The following is a 17,923-nucleotide window of genomic DNA, read 5'->3' as shown; positions in this document are numbered from 1 at the left end:
AGATTTAGGGGGCAATTACTTTTTCACATAGGGCCAGGCAGGTTTGGACAGCTTTTTCTCCTTAATAAATGAAATCATTATTTCGATTTCAAATATTTACTTGGGTTATCTTTGTGTAATATTAAAAATTGTTTAATGATCTGAATCATTCAAGTGTGACAAAAAATAAATGTAAAAAAAAAAAACAGGAAGGGGGAAAAACTTTTTCACACCACTGTGTGTGTGTGTGTGTGTGTGTATTTATAATTATATATATATATAATATATATATATATATATATATATATATATATATATATACATCATATATAACAATATCATTAAAAAAATCTAAAGTTAACTGTGTGTGTATTATTTATAGAGAGAGAGAGAATTAATATAATTTTTGAAAACAGAAATTCAGGCTGTTATTCCCAAATGCGTGTACTGAAAAAAAACATGCTTCAAACAGAAATTAAATGAAAATAATACAGCATAAATGTATACATTTATTATTTAATAACGCATAACAGAAATTAAATGAAAATAATACGTATAAATGTATACATTTATTATTTAATAACGCATATTATCATAAAAATATATCACCCATCTGGAACAAAAAAAAAGGACTTTATAAATGTATTTGTTAACAAATTTTTTTTATTTGATTATGAATTATTTTTATATATTTTTTTTATTTAATTTTTTATAAAATTTTTATTATTTTTTGATTTGTTTTTAATTTTGATTTGAATAATACATAAAGAGAATATAAATCTTCATTAAGGTTGCGGTATGACACGAAAGAGAATAGAAATAAGTGGCCGGGTGGTTATTTATTTATTTATTGCATTTTCAGTGGTTATTTTGTACATCTCATGGACCGAAAATCCACCAAGTGTCTAACATCCTCCGGCAAAACTGAGGAGAGCACTCATGTTTCTCCTGCAGAACTCCTGTCCATAATGCAAACATCATCCCACTTCAACAATAACCTCATTGTACTGACAACACAAACAGGAATATGATTTAAAAGTCAGTAGAGCTGTAAAGCCAGATTCTGATGTCAGGGTTAAATAACCTGCTCTTGCACTTGTCACTGGTCACTTAAATCAGTACTTAGATATTTTTAGATACAGTGATTTTTTGTGCACTAAACTCTTTAACTGCACTGTTGTTACGACCCAGATGAATGAGAGTAACGCAATTGACAAAAGCCAGATTCTGATGTTACGACCCAGATGAATACATTTAAAACTAAGCGGTTCACTTCACTCTTTCTTAGTGGGGGTCGGTTTATAGTTAGTTATGATGTAGGATGGTTTTTGTGCTCCTCTGTGCCTCATGTCAGGGTTTACGGCCTCCCCTACTGTTAGGCAACAAAAATCCCTCGATAAAACACAAGACTGTTTTTCGAGATGCCCATCACTAAACAGAGCTCTAATAAATGTCAGTGACTTATCCTGCATCTAACGGCCTTTAAATGAAGCAGCAGGCTCTGGGAGACCAAGAAACCAACCAACCGCCCGTCTGTTGCAGCAAAGCCCGTCTCGATCTTTGGCAGGAAGGGAGAGAAATGCCCCGTGTGTGGTCCACCGACTGACATATTGTGGTTTAATACAAGTGTTAAGTGAGTATTAAATCTGAGCTCTGTTTGAAATAACACACAGATACCAGCTTCAGAAATGCATAATTAAAAAAATATATGAAGAAAAAAAAAAATAATAAGAATGCAAAGCCCCTACATAAAATAACACACAGTTCATTTAATTAATTTCATTTATTAATAACAAATATTTAAAATTCTGATAACAGAAATTAATTCAATATAAACACATTTAATTAAATGTGTAATATTAAAAAAAAAAATGTAATAATAGATATAATTTTAGTAATAATTTTATATACAAATAATTTTAATATGCATATTTATTAAATATTTATGGAATATTTAAATAATAATAATAATGTTTTATATACGACAACCTCTTGTCTGATATCGACAACATCATATATAGATAGATAGATAGATAGATAGATAGATAGATAGATAGATAGATAGATAGACACGCATGTTACACAATTTATTTTTTACAAAATAAATTACATTTATTCAATTAAATAACATTAAACAATTATTTTATATTTAAATAATATAATTAATGATAACATTAAAATGTATAATTTGTATTAATATATTTGTATGTATGAATTCTGACAATATAAATTAAATACATTTTCATGAATATACTAAATAAATAAATTTGACCTATTTATTATTTAAATAAATAAAATATGTATTATTTAAATACAAAAATGTAATTTAATAACAACATATTATTTAAATATAGAATACATTATTTATAAAAGTATTAATAAATCATAATTAATTTTCTTATTAAAAGAAGAGGTTTTCATGCATTAATGTTCTATTTTGTTTTCCCGCCTGTCTTGTATTGTTGTTCTGAACACATCTGTGTAAAAGTCAAGAGCGTGTGGCTATGCTGAATAATGTCCTGACTGGCCTTTACTGTCCCGTGTGCTCTTCCTGTGCTAAATTCCCCTGCATTTCCTGCTCTCAACACTACAGTATGAAGGGCTAACCAAAAGGTTAACTGTACCCACAATGCCAAAATGTCAAGTAACCACACTGATATGTCAGTGGGTTAGCGGCTTTTGTCACGGCATGAGATTTAGGACAATCTGTAAGAACGCGAGGCTCACTAGCTCAAATACCTCCATCATTCAAAAGCCCCTCATTCACCCTACAATCCCTTCACCCGCTTTCCAGACAATTCCTTTATTGTTGGGATAAAGAGCTGAGGAAAGAGTTGGGAAGTTATGTCATTTCTCATGACATAGCTTCCCAAACAACTCCCTAGACACCCCTCTTTCTTTCGAAGACCTTCGTCTCTTCACATACAGTACTATCACGGCATTTCACATCGCTGTGGATTTTCCAGTTTGATTCATTTCCTTCCTATATCTCTTAATAAACATGTTGTCCTGAAATCAGATAAATTCCACTCATTCTATTATCTCTGTTCCGATGCAGAAAAACATTGTTCCATTTAGGAAAATAGAAATGCCTTTTCTAGCAATATACAAAATTCACAAATATAATGTGTAAACAAATTCTGTGATAACAGCAAATATAATGTGTAAACAAATTCTGTGATAACAGCTGTCGAGTATAGACAAAAAATGTTTAGTTCTATTTTAAATTAATTGATTTAATGATTGCATGTTTTCATTGCATTTAAAACATTTTCTTTTTGGAAAAGGCTTGTGCTTAAATTTTTTTTCTTTTGGATAAATATAAAATTCTTCTTGAATATATATAGTGTGCACTGATGCATGTGTTTGTCTTTCTGCATGCATTTATATACACACTACTCAGGTGCTGCCCAACACACTCACACACACAACATTCACAGCAGGATTCAGTTCCCAGCCCTCTGATGACCCTGCCAATTAACCTGGTTTGTGATGTCATTTCCCCATGTGGCACTGCTGGCCTCTGTACAGCCCCTCTCTGAAGACCCAGTGCTCGCTTCTCAAAAGAGCGCATCAAACGAGCAGTGAGTTCACAGACAGACGGCCCGCGGTGCACGGGTCAGATTTAACACCTCAGCGAGAGCTGGAAAGAGAGAATGACGGCCCGCGGTGCACGGGTCAGATTTAACACCTCAGCGAGAGCTGGAAAACAACACACTTATAGAATGAGCAGATGATACGATAAGCCTTTCTTCAGTCAGCATCATTTTGCTTAAAAGCAACCAAGAATAGCTTTCCAAGGAAACCAAGACCGACTAATTAATGAATTTAATTTTCTATAATATGTATTATACATATAATGAAAATTGTAATATAAACAAATAGTATCAATATACACATATTTTTTAATTTAAATGTTTTAATATATGTATATAACATATATACACAAAATTTTCACATTGTATTTTATATTTTGAAATTTTTTAATTTAATTTTTTATTTGTATATTTTTATTTTATTTTTTAATTGTATATACATATATTACATATATGAACTATATTATTATTTACATATATAATTATTATATATAATATACTTTAAATATATATTAATATTACTATTTATTTTTTATATTTATTATCTACTTATAACTATAAATGCTATACAATACTTCAGTTTAATCTCCTTTACTTTATTTGATCATATATAATATAGATATATATATATATATATATATATATATGATGTCAAATATAAAATGTAGTTCCTGAAGCGAAACCGCTGCTCTAGTTATCATCTCTTATGACCAGAAAAGACATTCACAACAACAGACAGAGGATCATATATGATTTACGCTCAACACGAGGATCATTCATGATTCACAGCATCGCAGCACGTTAAATCATTCACACACATCACAGCCAGGGCACCTTCACTAGAACAGAGCGACACATGAGGGAAGACACATTAACATTTCACGATACGATGACACTGTGAGGCGCTCTCAGCGGATCCATCCCGCAGTCACTCATCTGAGGAGAAACAAATGAGAAAAACAGCAGACGTACCATGTGGTAGTTGACAATCTCCTGCAAGCTCTCGCCACACTTCTCCAGACAATCCTGTGACAACACAAGAACAGGTCACAGTCGTCATTACTCAAATTTGATCATTTTCATCATCAAGACCAAAAATTCATTATGAGGTACTGGTAATTCAGTCGCATGTTTGTTCTCGTATCATCATCTCTTGTAGGTCCATGTAGAGTCCGTCCGACGAGGAAAACCAGCCCCGCTGAGCGTGCAACAGCTTTTGTCAAAATGGAAATGTAATTGTGGGTCTTGATGTTTTTACAGTGGAAAATGCAAATAGCAGCAGGTTTTAATAAGATGCTCAACATTAGTCAGCTGGGTACAAGCAAAGAGAAGCCAAAAGACTCTTAATAGCATTTACAGATGGCGGCAATGAGTCTAACCCAACTGGCACTACTGACAGAGAGAAAGGAGAGAGTACAGGAGCCCTGGCCTGCTTCTTTTTGACTAAATCCATGTCTAATCAGGGTCAGAGAGTGTCTGACGCCCTCATGTCAGTGAGCCTGCCAGTAAAGAGCTCACAATTAAAAACAGACGCGAGTTTAGGGTTGAAAAATGACTACAATGGAGTGATTTATGGTGTAGAGTTTGCTAACAGTTCTTGAACGTCTATACTGTTTATCTACATCGCCACAGCCAAAGAATGTGATGAGAGAGGCTATACATTTTCTTACTGCAATCTCTTCTTTGGTTACACACAGTGAGGTCTGATTCATGAATTAATAACTTTTATGAGATTTCAATTCAGTTCATTTTAATGATTTTTAAATATTAACTTGAGAGAATTGGACTGAATCAGCCAAATGACTCACTCATCGAATCAGTATTATTGTTGTGTATTTGGAAGATTTACTTCCAAAAAGTCTACAAAAAAAAAAAAAAAGGATAAATTTAATCAAAAAGTGGTAAATAATAATAAATAAAATAATTAAATTAATACAATGAAAACTAATAATAAAGAAGAAAACTATAATTTTATTATAATAAATAATAAATATAACTAATATTTGATAAAATAAAATATTATATAATTATAATAAAAAAAAATATTACAATGATTATATCAGTATAATATGAATATACAATTATTAATATAAATGTAATGTATATAATATTATATAATTATAATATATAATTTTAATAATATTATTTAATTAATGGAAATTAATGATAAAATTATTATGCTATTATTATATTTTTATACTATTGTTATATATTTATTATATTTATAATCAATATAAATAACTAATATATAGTGAATAATAAATACTAAATACAATTAAAAATTTAAATAAAAATAAAACAAAAGTTTAAATAATTGTAATTAATATATAACAAATAATAAAAGAAAAATAAAACAAAATAAAAGTTTTAAAAGTTACAATTTTAAAAAGTATTATTTTATATAATAGAAATACTAGGGGTGACCCCGAATAGTCGACGATTCGATGCTTCAATAGGTGAAGCCTGATTCGACTACTAATCTCTCAGTCGAATATTCACAGGTGTTTTGATCATGCCATTTTGGCTATACGGGGGTGCTCAAACGTCTGATTTCACATAGAATTACTGGGTTTCTCCCAATAAGTTAATATACAGCCTATTAAAATAATGCTATTAATTAGAATCTGAAAAGAAAGAAGCTTTTAATAAATATTTTAACATGCGTGAATAAATCCAACCACCCCTATAGATTCAAGTTAAGTTTCACTTTCCATAATCTGTGACCGACAGAGGAGCATCTTGGCGGCAGCGATTTAAAACTTTAACAAGACTCAAACTGACACCGGAGAGAAGAAAGAATCAGGTAGGGTACAAATCATGTAGGCCTATATATTATTTATCTTGTATAAGATGCATTTGTTTGAGTTACACAACAGTAAAGCGTAACTGCGTTTTGCGTTTTTGCTGCGTTTTGTTTTTGCCCCGCCCCCATCAATTCGACTATCAGCAATGATTTGAAAATTCCAATTGGGACTATGAAAATCCTTAGTCGGGGACGGACATAATTATTTGATATTATTTTTTGTTTTTTATTTATTTTAGTTAAGACATTTTTTGAGGTTTTTAAAGTTTAACGGATTTTTAGGGAACATTATTTCCTTACAATTCTCATTACGACAACGTGAACTCACACACACAATAAAATATTACCGATATCATCTGGTCCTTCTTGCACTGCTGGGATAGGTCACGGATGCCGTTGATGAAGAGCTTGTTGGCGGTGACATATGCTTTCCCAGCTTCAATCATACCGCCACACAGCTTCACCAGCTATTAAAGAAAACAGAGAGAGAGAGGTTAACACAAGACACAATAAGCCATCCATGCGTAATGCGTTTTAGTCTTAATCAAAACCTCAACTCCGCTGACAGAGCAGAATATTAATACCCTTTGACATTTTGTAGCAAAACACAATTATTTGATAAAATATTTATAATGTTGAGAGTGAAGTTGCCTCATATTCTAATAAATTTTCTTAATTGATTCATAAATTAGTATAGTTTTTACATATTTTTTATTTTTTTATTTTGTTTTTTTGTTTAGTTATTTTTTTATATTTTTAGTTTTTTTTTTAATTTTATATTATTGAAATAAATTTAGTTAATACTATTAGAAATTAATATTTTTGTTAGTATTTTTGTTTCGTTAATGGTGGGGATTTTGATTTGTCTCAGTGAATCAAATCTTGCATGCAGAAGATTCATTTAAGAGATGGTGACCAGTAGGTGTCTTTTTATGTGTTAATAATGAACTTGAAATGGGTCTTATTTTAATAACATTTTATTATATAGGTGGAAACAAGACAAATTTGTTCACTTCAAGATTTGTTCAGAAACACAGACTAGTAATTAATTCTTCAGCATGAAAAAAAAAGCTGTAAAGTTGTCTAAAATCCTAATAATGAGCTTGTAGCCTTTCATTATAACAGCATTACTATAATCACACTTCTCTTATGAGTCAAAAATATCAGTGCAGTACATTTATATAAACATTAGGTTAACTGAAACCTGAAATCTTTCTTTAAATCCCACAAACACACACACAACAGGTGCGCTCTCATCTGTGCAGTAATTCTCCTCACCAATGTGTCAATTACCAGACCCAAAATGTAAAGGCCAAGGCAAAAATGTCCCACTTTCACACATGCCACACATCTCAGACTCAGCGGAGGGCTTTCACATGTGGTTGTGTATTTGCTTTGTGCCTGATGGTGATCGGTTCTCATTTTGGGTTGGTGTGTATGTGTCTGTATTCGAACATTGGTTAGTTCCTTTTCTTCCTGTATTGCTCTTTCTTCTGTATTTTATCTTCCTCTTTCTTACCTCGGGTGCCGTTTCGATTGCGTCCACACACGCACATCCAGCTGAAAATATGGCTTTAGGAAAATCTCTTAATTTCCCACACTCTCCTCATGAGTCAATCTAACAAACACAAAGAGCCTTGTTCTACACAGCTGCTGAACAGACCCACAGACTCCACATCTGAACAGCCAGACGCGAATCCAGGAGCTAAGAAGTAAATAGTATTGTAATGTAGACAGATAGATGGATGTTTTTTTTTTATTGTTTGTGACTGAGAATGTTATGTTTTATTTTTTATGATTATGATAAGATAAGATTAATTTTCATTTTTAATTTTTATTTCAGTTTCCTTGGAGAAAAGTCACATGAGATCAGAAGTCATGAGAAACACAAGCTGATGTTTTGCTGAGCCTGCTGAAATGGTCAAAAGCTGCACGTTGTTGTGATTAAAATGCATGGAAACACTAAACAACAAATAACTAAACCAAATACATGAGAGGAGAGCAATTCATTTCTCTGCAGCACTGCGTCTAAAACATGCATATCACATATGCATATCTGTTATTGCACTAACTAGGACTTTTCTATAGTAAAATATACATTTTAATGAAAAAAATTTTTTTTTAATTAATAATAATAACTAATAAATATAAATTTTAAATAATTTCCTTTTAAAATCCTGATCATTTCAGTAAAAAAAATTACAAATAATTACCAAAGACGACTTTTAAAGTGACACGGGTGTAATCTGGATTGACAGCTGTCACTCAAGGTTTTCAGGAACAGATGGAGATCGCAGGAATTAGAGAAACATATGTGCTCGGGACATCTGTCAGCAGATGAACACTTCTTTAAAGATTATTTCACCTTAATCTTCTCATGAATGGTGTTTTGTTTCGTTTTTTTTTTTTTTTAGATTTAAAATGTATAAACATAAGGGAATATGTGAATATTTTTAGATTAACTTGTAACTCGTCACCATTTCTTGCCATCATTTTTTTGTATTAATATGAGGTCAATTTAATTAATAAGAGATCATATTAAATTAGTATAAAATAAATATAAAAAGATCACAAAAATTTAATTTTCTTTATCTAAAAATTATTATAAATAACAATATAAATACATAATTATTTAATTAGACTCCAAAATCTTAAGAGGTCAATTATATCAATATAGGCAAATATAATTTATGTTAAATTGGAATAAAATAAATATTTTGTTTATTTAGTTTTTGTAAAATGAAATAAAATTAAATTTAAAAAATTAATAAAATTTGACTGACGTCATGTCAACTGCCCAAAGGCTAGCGTCTTGGGAGCACTAGACTAGACTCCTGTATTACAGTATTAGATCTTCCTGTCGATGACGTTCAGCCATTTTTTACAGCATTTAAACAGGATTACCATCGTTATACATTAATCCACAATGTTCCTCCAATCTCATATACCACACATGTCTCTCCACACACGCCCTTTCTGCTCTCTAATGACAAACTGCCCTGCTTTCTGCATTCTCTGCTGGATTTACACCAGCATTTGCACACACTGATGATCCGTAAAGCCTGAGCTTGACCGCTTGACCTTGTTGTGGGAGCGGGTGGTTTATGTGTTTGTTTGGATAGGGATGGGAAGGTATTAGATGTGATTTCTAACAAATCCAAGCTGTGATTTTCAAACATGTGGCCTAAATGCACTCTGACGGGGTCACAAGGTCAAGTGACAGCTTTAAAGTGTCTTACTGTACCTTATCAAGCTTGGCTTCGATCTCCACCACCTCCGTCTCCACCTCATCAATATTAGCCCTGGAACACAAGACAGATGATGACGTGAATTATTTTGGCTCGACATTCACAACTTGATGAATGGCACAGAAAAAAACAAATTAACAGCAGATTTCATAGGATCAACATTTCATTCTTCATTTTGTATTCACTCGAAATAGTTTGTGAGAATAAAAATATGTTCACAATATCACACTGTTATATTAATCTTACTATATTTGCAGTATTCAGAATGTATGCTCGCTAAATTTCACACAGAATACATAGATGACAACTACATTTGCTAAAATGTATAGTACACAGCAAACACACTGCATGCAAAGCTGTATCCCAAAATGCAATGTATACCGAATTTTAAAGTGAAAATAATATCAACCGTAAGTTTTTATATTTTAAATCTATTCTAAATATACAAATTATATAATATCTAATATATATATATAATATATATTATATATATATATATATATATATTATATATATATTATATATATATATATATATATATATGGATATCTTATATATATTATAAATAATATATGTGGATAATTAAAAAATGTAATTGTTTGCCATAAAACTAGGATTAAAAATCCAAAATAACCATTTTCATCCCCAAGATTATAACTGGACACCACTTACTGCAACACGATGTGACACATGTAGTGAAGTCATATGACAGAAATAAAACAATAAATAAATAAAATACAATAAAATAAAAAAATCATAATAACATTTATATTAGTTTGAATAAACAGGAGATAATATCAACCAAATATATTACATAATGAGGTATTACATGTGACATTTAGTAAGGTCATGTGACAAAAACATAATGAGGTATTACATGTGACATTTAGTAAGGTCATGTGACAAAAAGATAGCATGAAATGCTTATTGATGTTCATTTACCCTTCCAGTATTATATATACTTAACAAACCCAGTGTTATACTTATATATATGCTATAGGTAAGAGGAAGTTTTTGTATTTGTTTTTGTTTAGATGATGAGATGGTAATAGGATGTATCTTGATGTGTTGTTTATTTTGGTATGAAGTTTGGATAGTATTATCTTTTTTTTTAAATTTAACCATTATATGTTAATAACAGGTTGGTAATGTCTGTAAATTATAAAATTTTTTTTGATTGTGCAGTATTTTGTAAGTACATAATTTCCATGGTCCTTTAAATTTACGGTTTTTATGTATATTGTGGGATTTTGGATGGTAAAAACCTTTCATATCTTTGTCAAATTGTCCGACATGTAAAAACAACCAAAATGACAGCAGCTTCAACAGTTAAAGTCTTTTAATCTCATAATTATGGTCATCCTGACGAGTCCTGAACCCAACTGACCAATCAAATCTGGACTTCTCTTTTCAGAAGTTGCTGTCTCCTCCCTCTGTCCAGTCTTCCTGCATGAGAAAGGTTTTTCTTCTGAACTGTAAGGTTTTAAAGCCTCAGGCTTTATGTTAAACCATATCACTGAGATCTGATTTTTTTTTATTTTTCATATTGTTATTCAGTAATTTCTTTTTTCTGTCTGTGGTTGTGCTGTGTGTGTGGTGTTTTTGGGCTGGGCTGATGTGATTGTTGTGTTTTTTATTTTTTTTATTTTAGTAAAATCTAAATGTATTATACAGTGAGTGGTTTTTATGTTTTTTAAAAAAAAAAAAAAAAAATGAAAACTTAAAAGAAATACATAAAGAACTAAAAACAAACTACACACACACACACATCTATAATTAAACGAACTAATAATTAATTTTTTTTATTTATGTATACACATTCTTAAAAAAAAAAAAAAAAAAAAAAAATTATATATATATATTATATATATATATATATATATATATATATATATATATATATAGATATATATATATATATATATATATATATACAGATTTATACAGATTTATACAATTTATAAAATAAACGCACACACACATCTATAATTAAGCCTATAAAAATTGGAAAAAAATAAATGTATATTTACTTATTATGAACTAAAATCTAATAATTTATATATTTTTTTCATTTATATTTACACATTCTAAAAAAATTGTATAAACATTATGTATATTTATACAGATATTTATGAAAAATAATTATTTTAAATGATAAAAATACACATGCAAACACAGAATTAACATGACAGTGACAAAGCACTGCCTTATGATTTCTGCCTCACAGACAAGAAGAAAAAGGCAGAAAAACCCCAGAAGATCCCCTAAAGTTACATTACATCCCTGTAAGCACACTGCAATTCCCCTAACAGTGAACTCAAACAGCTTTGCAGCTGCACAGCAATGTCTGGCAACCACCTACAAATCCCAGCATCACAGTGACAGGTTTTGGACGGACAAGCACTTCTTCAGAAAATGAAAAATCATTCTTCTATCACAAACCGGTGTCACAAAGATATTTAATATGCTGCTTTCTCGTTGAATTCAACTGTTTTTGTTCATTCTTTGTATAACCTGCACCAAAATAAACTCTGTTTTTATCCCTACCAAAACATTTGCTCATTCTGGGAATCCTGCCCTGACAACAAACCCAGGCCCAGCTTATATAATGTCTCAAGACTCGCTGAGCTTCATCTGGAGTGTCCTGCAGCTGTCTGACCTCTTGATGCGTTTCCTGGGCAGAAGCACAGCTGCCGTCCCGCTCTCTCCCTCACCCGTGATCATGCCAGCTCACTGCACATGGCACTGCTAGGATGGATGCACACATTGCCCCCGGGCCTGTAACCATGGCAACCGCTGTGGAGGCCGACCCCACACTTATAAACCCTGTCATGTCTGACTAGATCACTTGAACTTGCAAATGAAGAGAATACAATAGCAATATGGTTTAAAGACAACATGAAAACATTTTTGACTTTCCTCTTTATAATGTTCTCCACTTTCAACATTACTGTTAATATAACTAAGGCCATGTGGGCAGGGAAACATAATAATAACCATTAACACAATCACAGACTAACAAAATTAATTCAACTTTTTTTATCCAACCAAATCCAAAAAGATAAAGTCCCTACACTAAATATTGTGTTTTAAATGAAAAAAAAAAACCCCATCACAACACAAAAGTTAAATGCACTGTAATGGCTCGTTTCCCCAGACCGGTACGGTTCAGTAAAGTACGGTACGCAATTATGTCTGTTTCCATTGTTAGAAGTTGTGAATGGAACCAAAATAGCATACCGTACCACTTTTTTGGTACCCTTCCGTTGGGGTAAACTGCAGAACACTGATTGGTTGACTAGAATCATCACTTTTGAGTGACACTGATTGGTTGACTAGAATCATCACTTTTTGTTGTTGTTATTTTTTTCATAGTGGTGAGAAAAAAAAAAAAGATGATAAGTGATGAATATTATTTATAACAACATTAGTGCTGTTAGACACGTTTGCTTCTGGCTCAGTGTCCAGCTGACTTCACCTCCTCCAGCAGGGCCAGGCTCTGTTTACACCCACAAACCCGTCTACACCGCCCAAAACCAGACTAAAGAAGAGCAGGGTTTGTTTATATCAGCTCTGTCAAATCAGTCCAGAATTAACACGGACAGTTTGAACAACGAATGCACAGTCAACATCTGAGACACTTACAAGACAAAAAAAGGACACCATTTGGCCATATAGAATAAATTTCATGAAAATACCAACATATTTGCCAGTCCTGCTGATAGCTGGTATGTTTGTGCGTGAGTGAACTGCACTAATGACCTTGACACATTTACAGTACCAGCTGAAAGGGGCACGACCCTCGTCCTCTGGGAGCCCATCATAATGAGAGAAACACTCCAGCAAACGCTTTCAAATGACCTGCTGATTTGCAAAAAAGAACAGCTGAGAACAACATCCGCTGTATTCTCAGACACATCTCACACTTCAGGGGGAATATTTTCATTGTTACACTGCAACAGCTATAATCATATAATGCATGTATTGAGAACCCTTTGCAAACAGATTTGCTGAAAGGGTCTCCATCCGGATGAGGTCATCATGAGGGTCTGATGATGATGTCACTGCGCTCAGTATTGATTGAATGATTGCTTTGAGTGCTCTAGTGGAGACCGGAGTGTCTGAGTGAGTCATCCAAAGAGAAGTGTGTGTGTGTGTGTGTGTGTGTCTATTCTTAGACTGTATGCCTCTTAGTGCTCTTGTCTGGACCTTTTAAATTCAGTAAAAGCCTTAATTCTCCTGCAGCCTCCAGCTATACAGCCACTGACCAAAAACAGAGCAAAACGTGCATCAGCGTGGCAAGTGTGCAGAAAAATTAAATAATACTGCACTTTAAAATGCCATTAATGTTGCTTTATAATAAAGATAACTGCTTTTTAAGTTTAAGTTGACCATATGGGAAAAAGATTGCAAACACTTGATTGAAATGCATTTCATTAATTGCTCTACATATTTTGAATCTATCTGAGGGCCGAGTTGACCACAAATAAATAAAAAAAAAAAAAAAAAAAAAAAAAAAAAAAAAAAAAACAAAGTGCATCAATGAGGCCAGTATGCAGAATAATTAAATTAATAAAACAACATTAGTGGCATATTAAATGCATTATAATATAATGGCTAATTCCACATATGTCAAAATGATTTAATTGCAAATTTTGGTTGCAAAAATATTATTATATAGGAACATGTTAAAATATGATTTAATATTCTTGGTTTTTAATGTATTTTACTAATTGCTTTGAACATTTTAAATGAGATGTCAGTGTACTGATGACCAATGATCCATGAATTTGCATAAATGTAGCGAATATGCAGAATAATTTAATTAATAGTGGCATGTGGACCATATAGAAAAAAAAATGCATCCTCCTGGTTGAAAAGTATGAAAAAATGAATTAAAAAAATCTATTATAACTATATAATAGCTAATTGCTTTAACATTTTGAATCTGTTTGTTTGCTGTTTTTTTTGACCAAAAAAAGAAAAGAAAAAAGAAACAGAGAAAAAAGAGACAAGACCAAAGCTTGCAACATGTCCAGTGTGCATAAAAATGTAATTCATTTTAAAATATATTTTTCTACATTATAGTACCACAATGTTTTTAATGCACATTTTTTATTTCATTTTCTAATGACTGTCAGTTTGCTTCACCATTGGCTGTTTTTCTTCATTTATTTGAAACCTCTGATATCATGTAAGGACGCAATGATGCATAAATGGAAAGATTACAAGCAAGCAAGCTAATGTACAGCAAGTATCATTAATGCAAAATAAACAACTTCAGGGAGATAAAAAGACTCCTCCACATTCTGGCAAAGTTTATTTTTGTGATAATGACTGTACATTATCCCTTTAAACATCTATCAATGACACTACTTCTCTCCTCTACAGCTGCATGTTTGGCTGCATCTGTGTTTGTTTTGTAACTCAGGTCTGGTTTTAGTCTCCAAAAAGCCACAGACGGATTTAACCCAAGCGGGCTTCCTTTCTAGCCTGCTTTATGGGTGTGTGGTGTGTGGAGGACAGGGACGTCCAGCTCATTGGAGACGTCAGCTCTCAGACGTCTCTCAGCGAAAGCGTGTTGATTTTGGAGGGGTCAGCGTGCAGTCAAGCATCAAAAATGTGTCATGAGCAAAAGAGAGGAGAGCGGCCCACCCGGACCCCTCCTCATCCAGACCCCGCGAGGCCACCACAGCCAGATACACCATGAGTTATCTGTGTTTAGTGGTGTTCTGGCAGGATAAAGTGAACCCAGCTGCCGTGTGCATGCAAACGAAACCCGCCTGCGAGGATCATGTGTGAGAAAACACGGCAGTCCTCACTTTAACGGACGCTTTCCCGCCAAAAATCTGTTGCTGTCTGAGAGGTGATGTCACAAAACCTCTCCAGACGTGCTGAGGTGCTAATGTGTCCAGGAGCGAGGGGTTTGTGCAGTGCAGTGTGGGAGTTTAACTAACGTTACACGCACATTCTCACAGGTCAGAGCAGATGGAGATCAGATTGTTATGAAGCCAACACTCCTGACAACACAAACACCAAAAGTCATTTAACTCTATATGACACACTGTACAATGAGTACAAACTAACAAATAAATGAATAAGCCTATATTATATTAATGGAGTATTATAATATTAAGTAAGCAATAACATAGTCCCATTAAGTTTTTTCCCCCACTGTGACATTATTTTCAGGACAATTAATTTCTCTCCTTAATTATCTTTAATGAGAGTTACAAACAAAGTCAAGCAAAAAAAATTCTCGATGATTATCATTATGTATATCAGGGAAATGTACTTAATTTTTATGAAAATATTGTCACAAATGAAAAATATCTTATATCTTAATGGTCCTAAAACAGACTTAATTCTCCTTAATTATATTTAACATAAGTTATTGTATATGTTTTTGGTTTGTGTTTTTTTATTGTTTTTATGTTGTTTTTTTTTAAGTTTTTTTTACTATTTTTTTTTTTTTTTTTTTTTTTATTGATTTTTAAATATTATATTTAATAAAAATTACAAACAAAGTCAAAAGTAAAAATATTCTCAGTGATGATTATCATTATGTAGATCAGGGAAATATTTTTTATGAATTATATTATATTATATTTACATAATATAATATTTTAAAATAATGTCACAAATGGAAAAAACATCTTAATGGTCCTAAAATTTCCTTAAATTTCCAAATTTTTCTTAAAAGGTCTTAATTTTCATTTTATTTTAAATAATCATATCTAAAATGTACACATATTGTAAAATTCACATTTTTCCTATTCTATTCTATTTTATTCTGTTAGAAAACGGGGACATTTCTTATTTTTCAGGAAAACAATGTAACAACATCTTTCATTTAATTTTCATATTTATATATCTATAATATGTGAAACATTATTACAATATAATATAATATTTAAAAAAAAATTAATCAAAGTTAAGCACATTATCATCAATTATCTTTAATGAGAATTAAAAACAAAAAGTAAAAAAAAAAAAAAAATCTCACAGATGATTGTAATTACTGTAAAACAGTGAAATGTGAAAATGAAAATGACCTTTTTCCTTACTTTTTAATATAATTATTAAAAGATATATACATGTAAATACAAGGTCTTGACAGGTTTTGTGAGATTAATCCACTGAAATGTGCACGACTTCTTGTCATCTTCAAAAAAAAAAACTCTAATGAACACTTGATTGAAGCAAATAAAACGATTCAGCTCTCAAAGGTCAGCTGAAATGGGCTGTGATAGACAGCACTCCCACAACCCCACACAGCTCACAGTATGTTATCTGACGGAGCAGAGATACACTGTCTTCACAGCCGTCGCTGGAGGAATGTTCTACCACCCACCTCTGAGCAGCACTGGAGGACAGCTCAGAGCCACTTCCTGTGCAGCCACTGAACACCAGACCACAGTGGGACTGCCAAGAGGTGGTCTATAGGAGTTGTGTGGCATGGATGCAGAGTTCCAAGAAGTTTAAAAAAGAAAACATGTGGCTCAAATGGCATGTTCTTCTCTACATAAGCTTCATTATATAATGATATTGTCTCGATACGATCTGAGGAAATGAAAGAGGAAGGTCACATAAGAGTGAATCTCCACAGCAGAGGCGTGAAATCACTTCCTTCCTGATGTCTATGGCATATCTGCGTCAGGAGATAAAGCCTGACACAGAAGAGATGGAATATACTGTAGAGATTATTACAAACCAACCTGTCATCATGCTACCAAATCAATGGCAGAAAACTCAAAGATCGAGGGAACGGCTGGGAAGAACTCAGAGAGATGCATTTATTGTGACACTAGGCTCTCTTTTATGTATTCATTTAGCAAACAATTTTATGGAATATCAAAACAATTCTACTAGGTTCTTTATTTTTGTGCTATTGTTGCATACTGTAGCTCCGCCCACACTGAAGTCTCATTGGTTTAGAATCCTGCTGCATACAAATAACTGTAAAGTGCAACAGTCGGGTTCTAGATGTACAAAAATTCATTCATTTTCTCCACAGAGATATTGATTTTTAATGATAACTTTTAAAGTTATTGAAAATAAGAACCTGTTCTTAATTGACTTGCCTGGTTAAATAAAGGTTAAATAAAAACTTTTTAAGACAACATCTAAAGACAAACCTACTGTAAACTATGAATCAACGGTATATGTAAAGCCGACATTGTTGTCGCCTCGCGTCAGACCAAAGCTGTGCTTGAACCCACCGCACAGACTACATCCGACGGCAAACTAACACGTGCGTTCTGTGCATGCGTGAGAGGAATTAAATGTCTATATCA

At 32.3% G+C, this 17,923-nt stretch overlaps 1 protein-coding gene across 1 annotated transcript in view; it reads right to left on the bottom strand.

The window, feature by feature from the left end:
• The window catches only part of acap3a (ArfGAP with coiled-coil, ankyrin repeat and PH domains 3a), a 65,097-nt gene that overhangs the window by 29,004 nt on the left and 18,170 nt on the right, over positions 1–17,923 (bottom strand). Inside the window, exons 2-4 of the mRNA XM_042750092.1 lie at positions 9,623–9,680; positions 6,726–6,845; positions 4,548–4,601 (exon numbers count right to left, since the gene is read on the bottom strand). Of these exons, the coding sequence (XP_042606026.1) occupies positions 4,548–4,601; positions 6,726–6,845; positions 9,623–9,680 (232 nt within the window). The remainder of the gene's footprint in view (positions 1–4,547; positions 4,602–6,725; positions 6,846–9,622; positions 9,681–17,923) is intronic.

Source organism: Cyprinus carpio, chromosome B23, assembly GCF_018340385.1.
Source record: "Cyprinus carpio isolate SPL01 chromosome B23, ASM1834038v1, whole genome shotgun sequence".
NCBI classification, from domain to species: Eukaryota; Metazoa; Chordata; class Actinopteri; order Cypriniformes; family Cyprinidae; genus Cyprinus; species Cyprinus carpio.
Note: the sequence above shows the minus strand (reverse complement) of the source record. Positions and strands in the feature narration are given on the sequence as shown.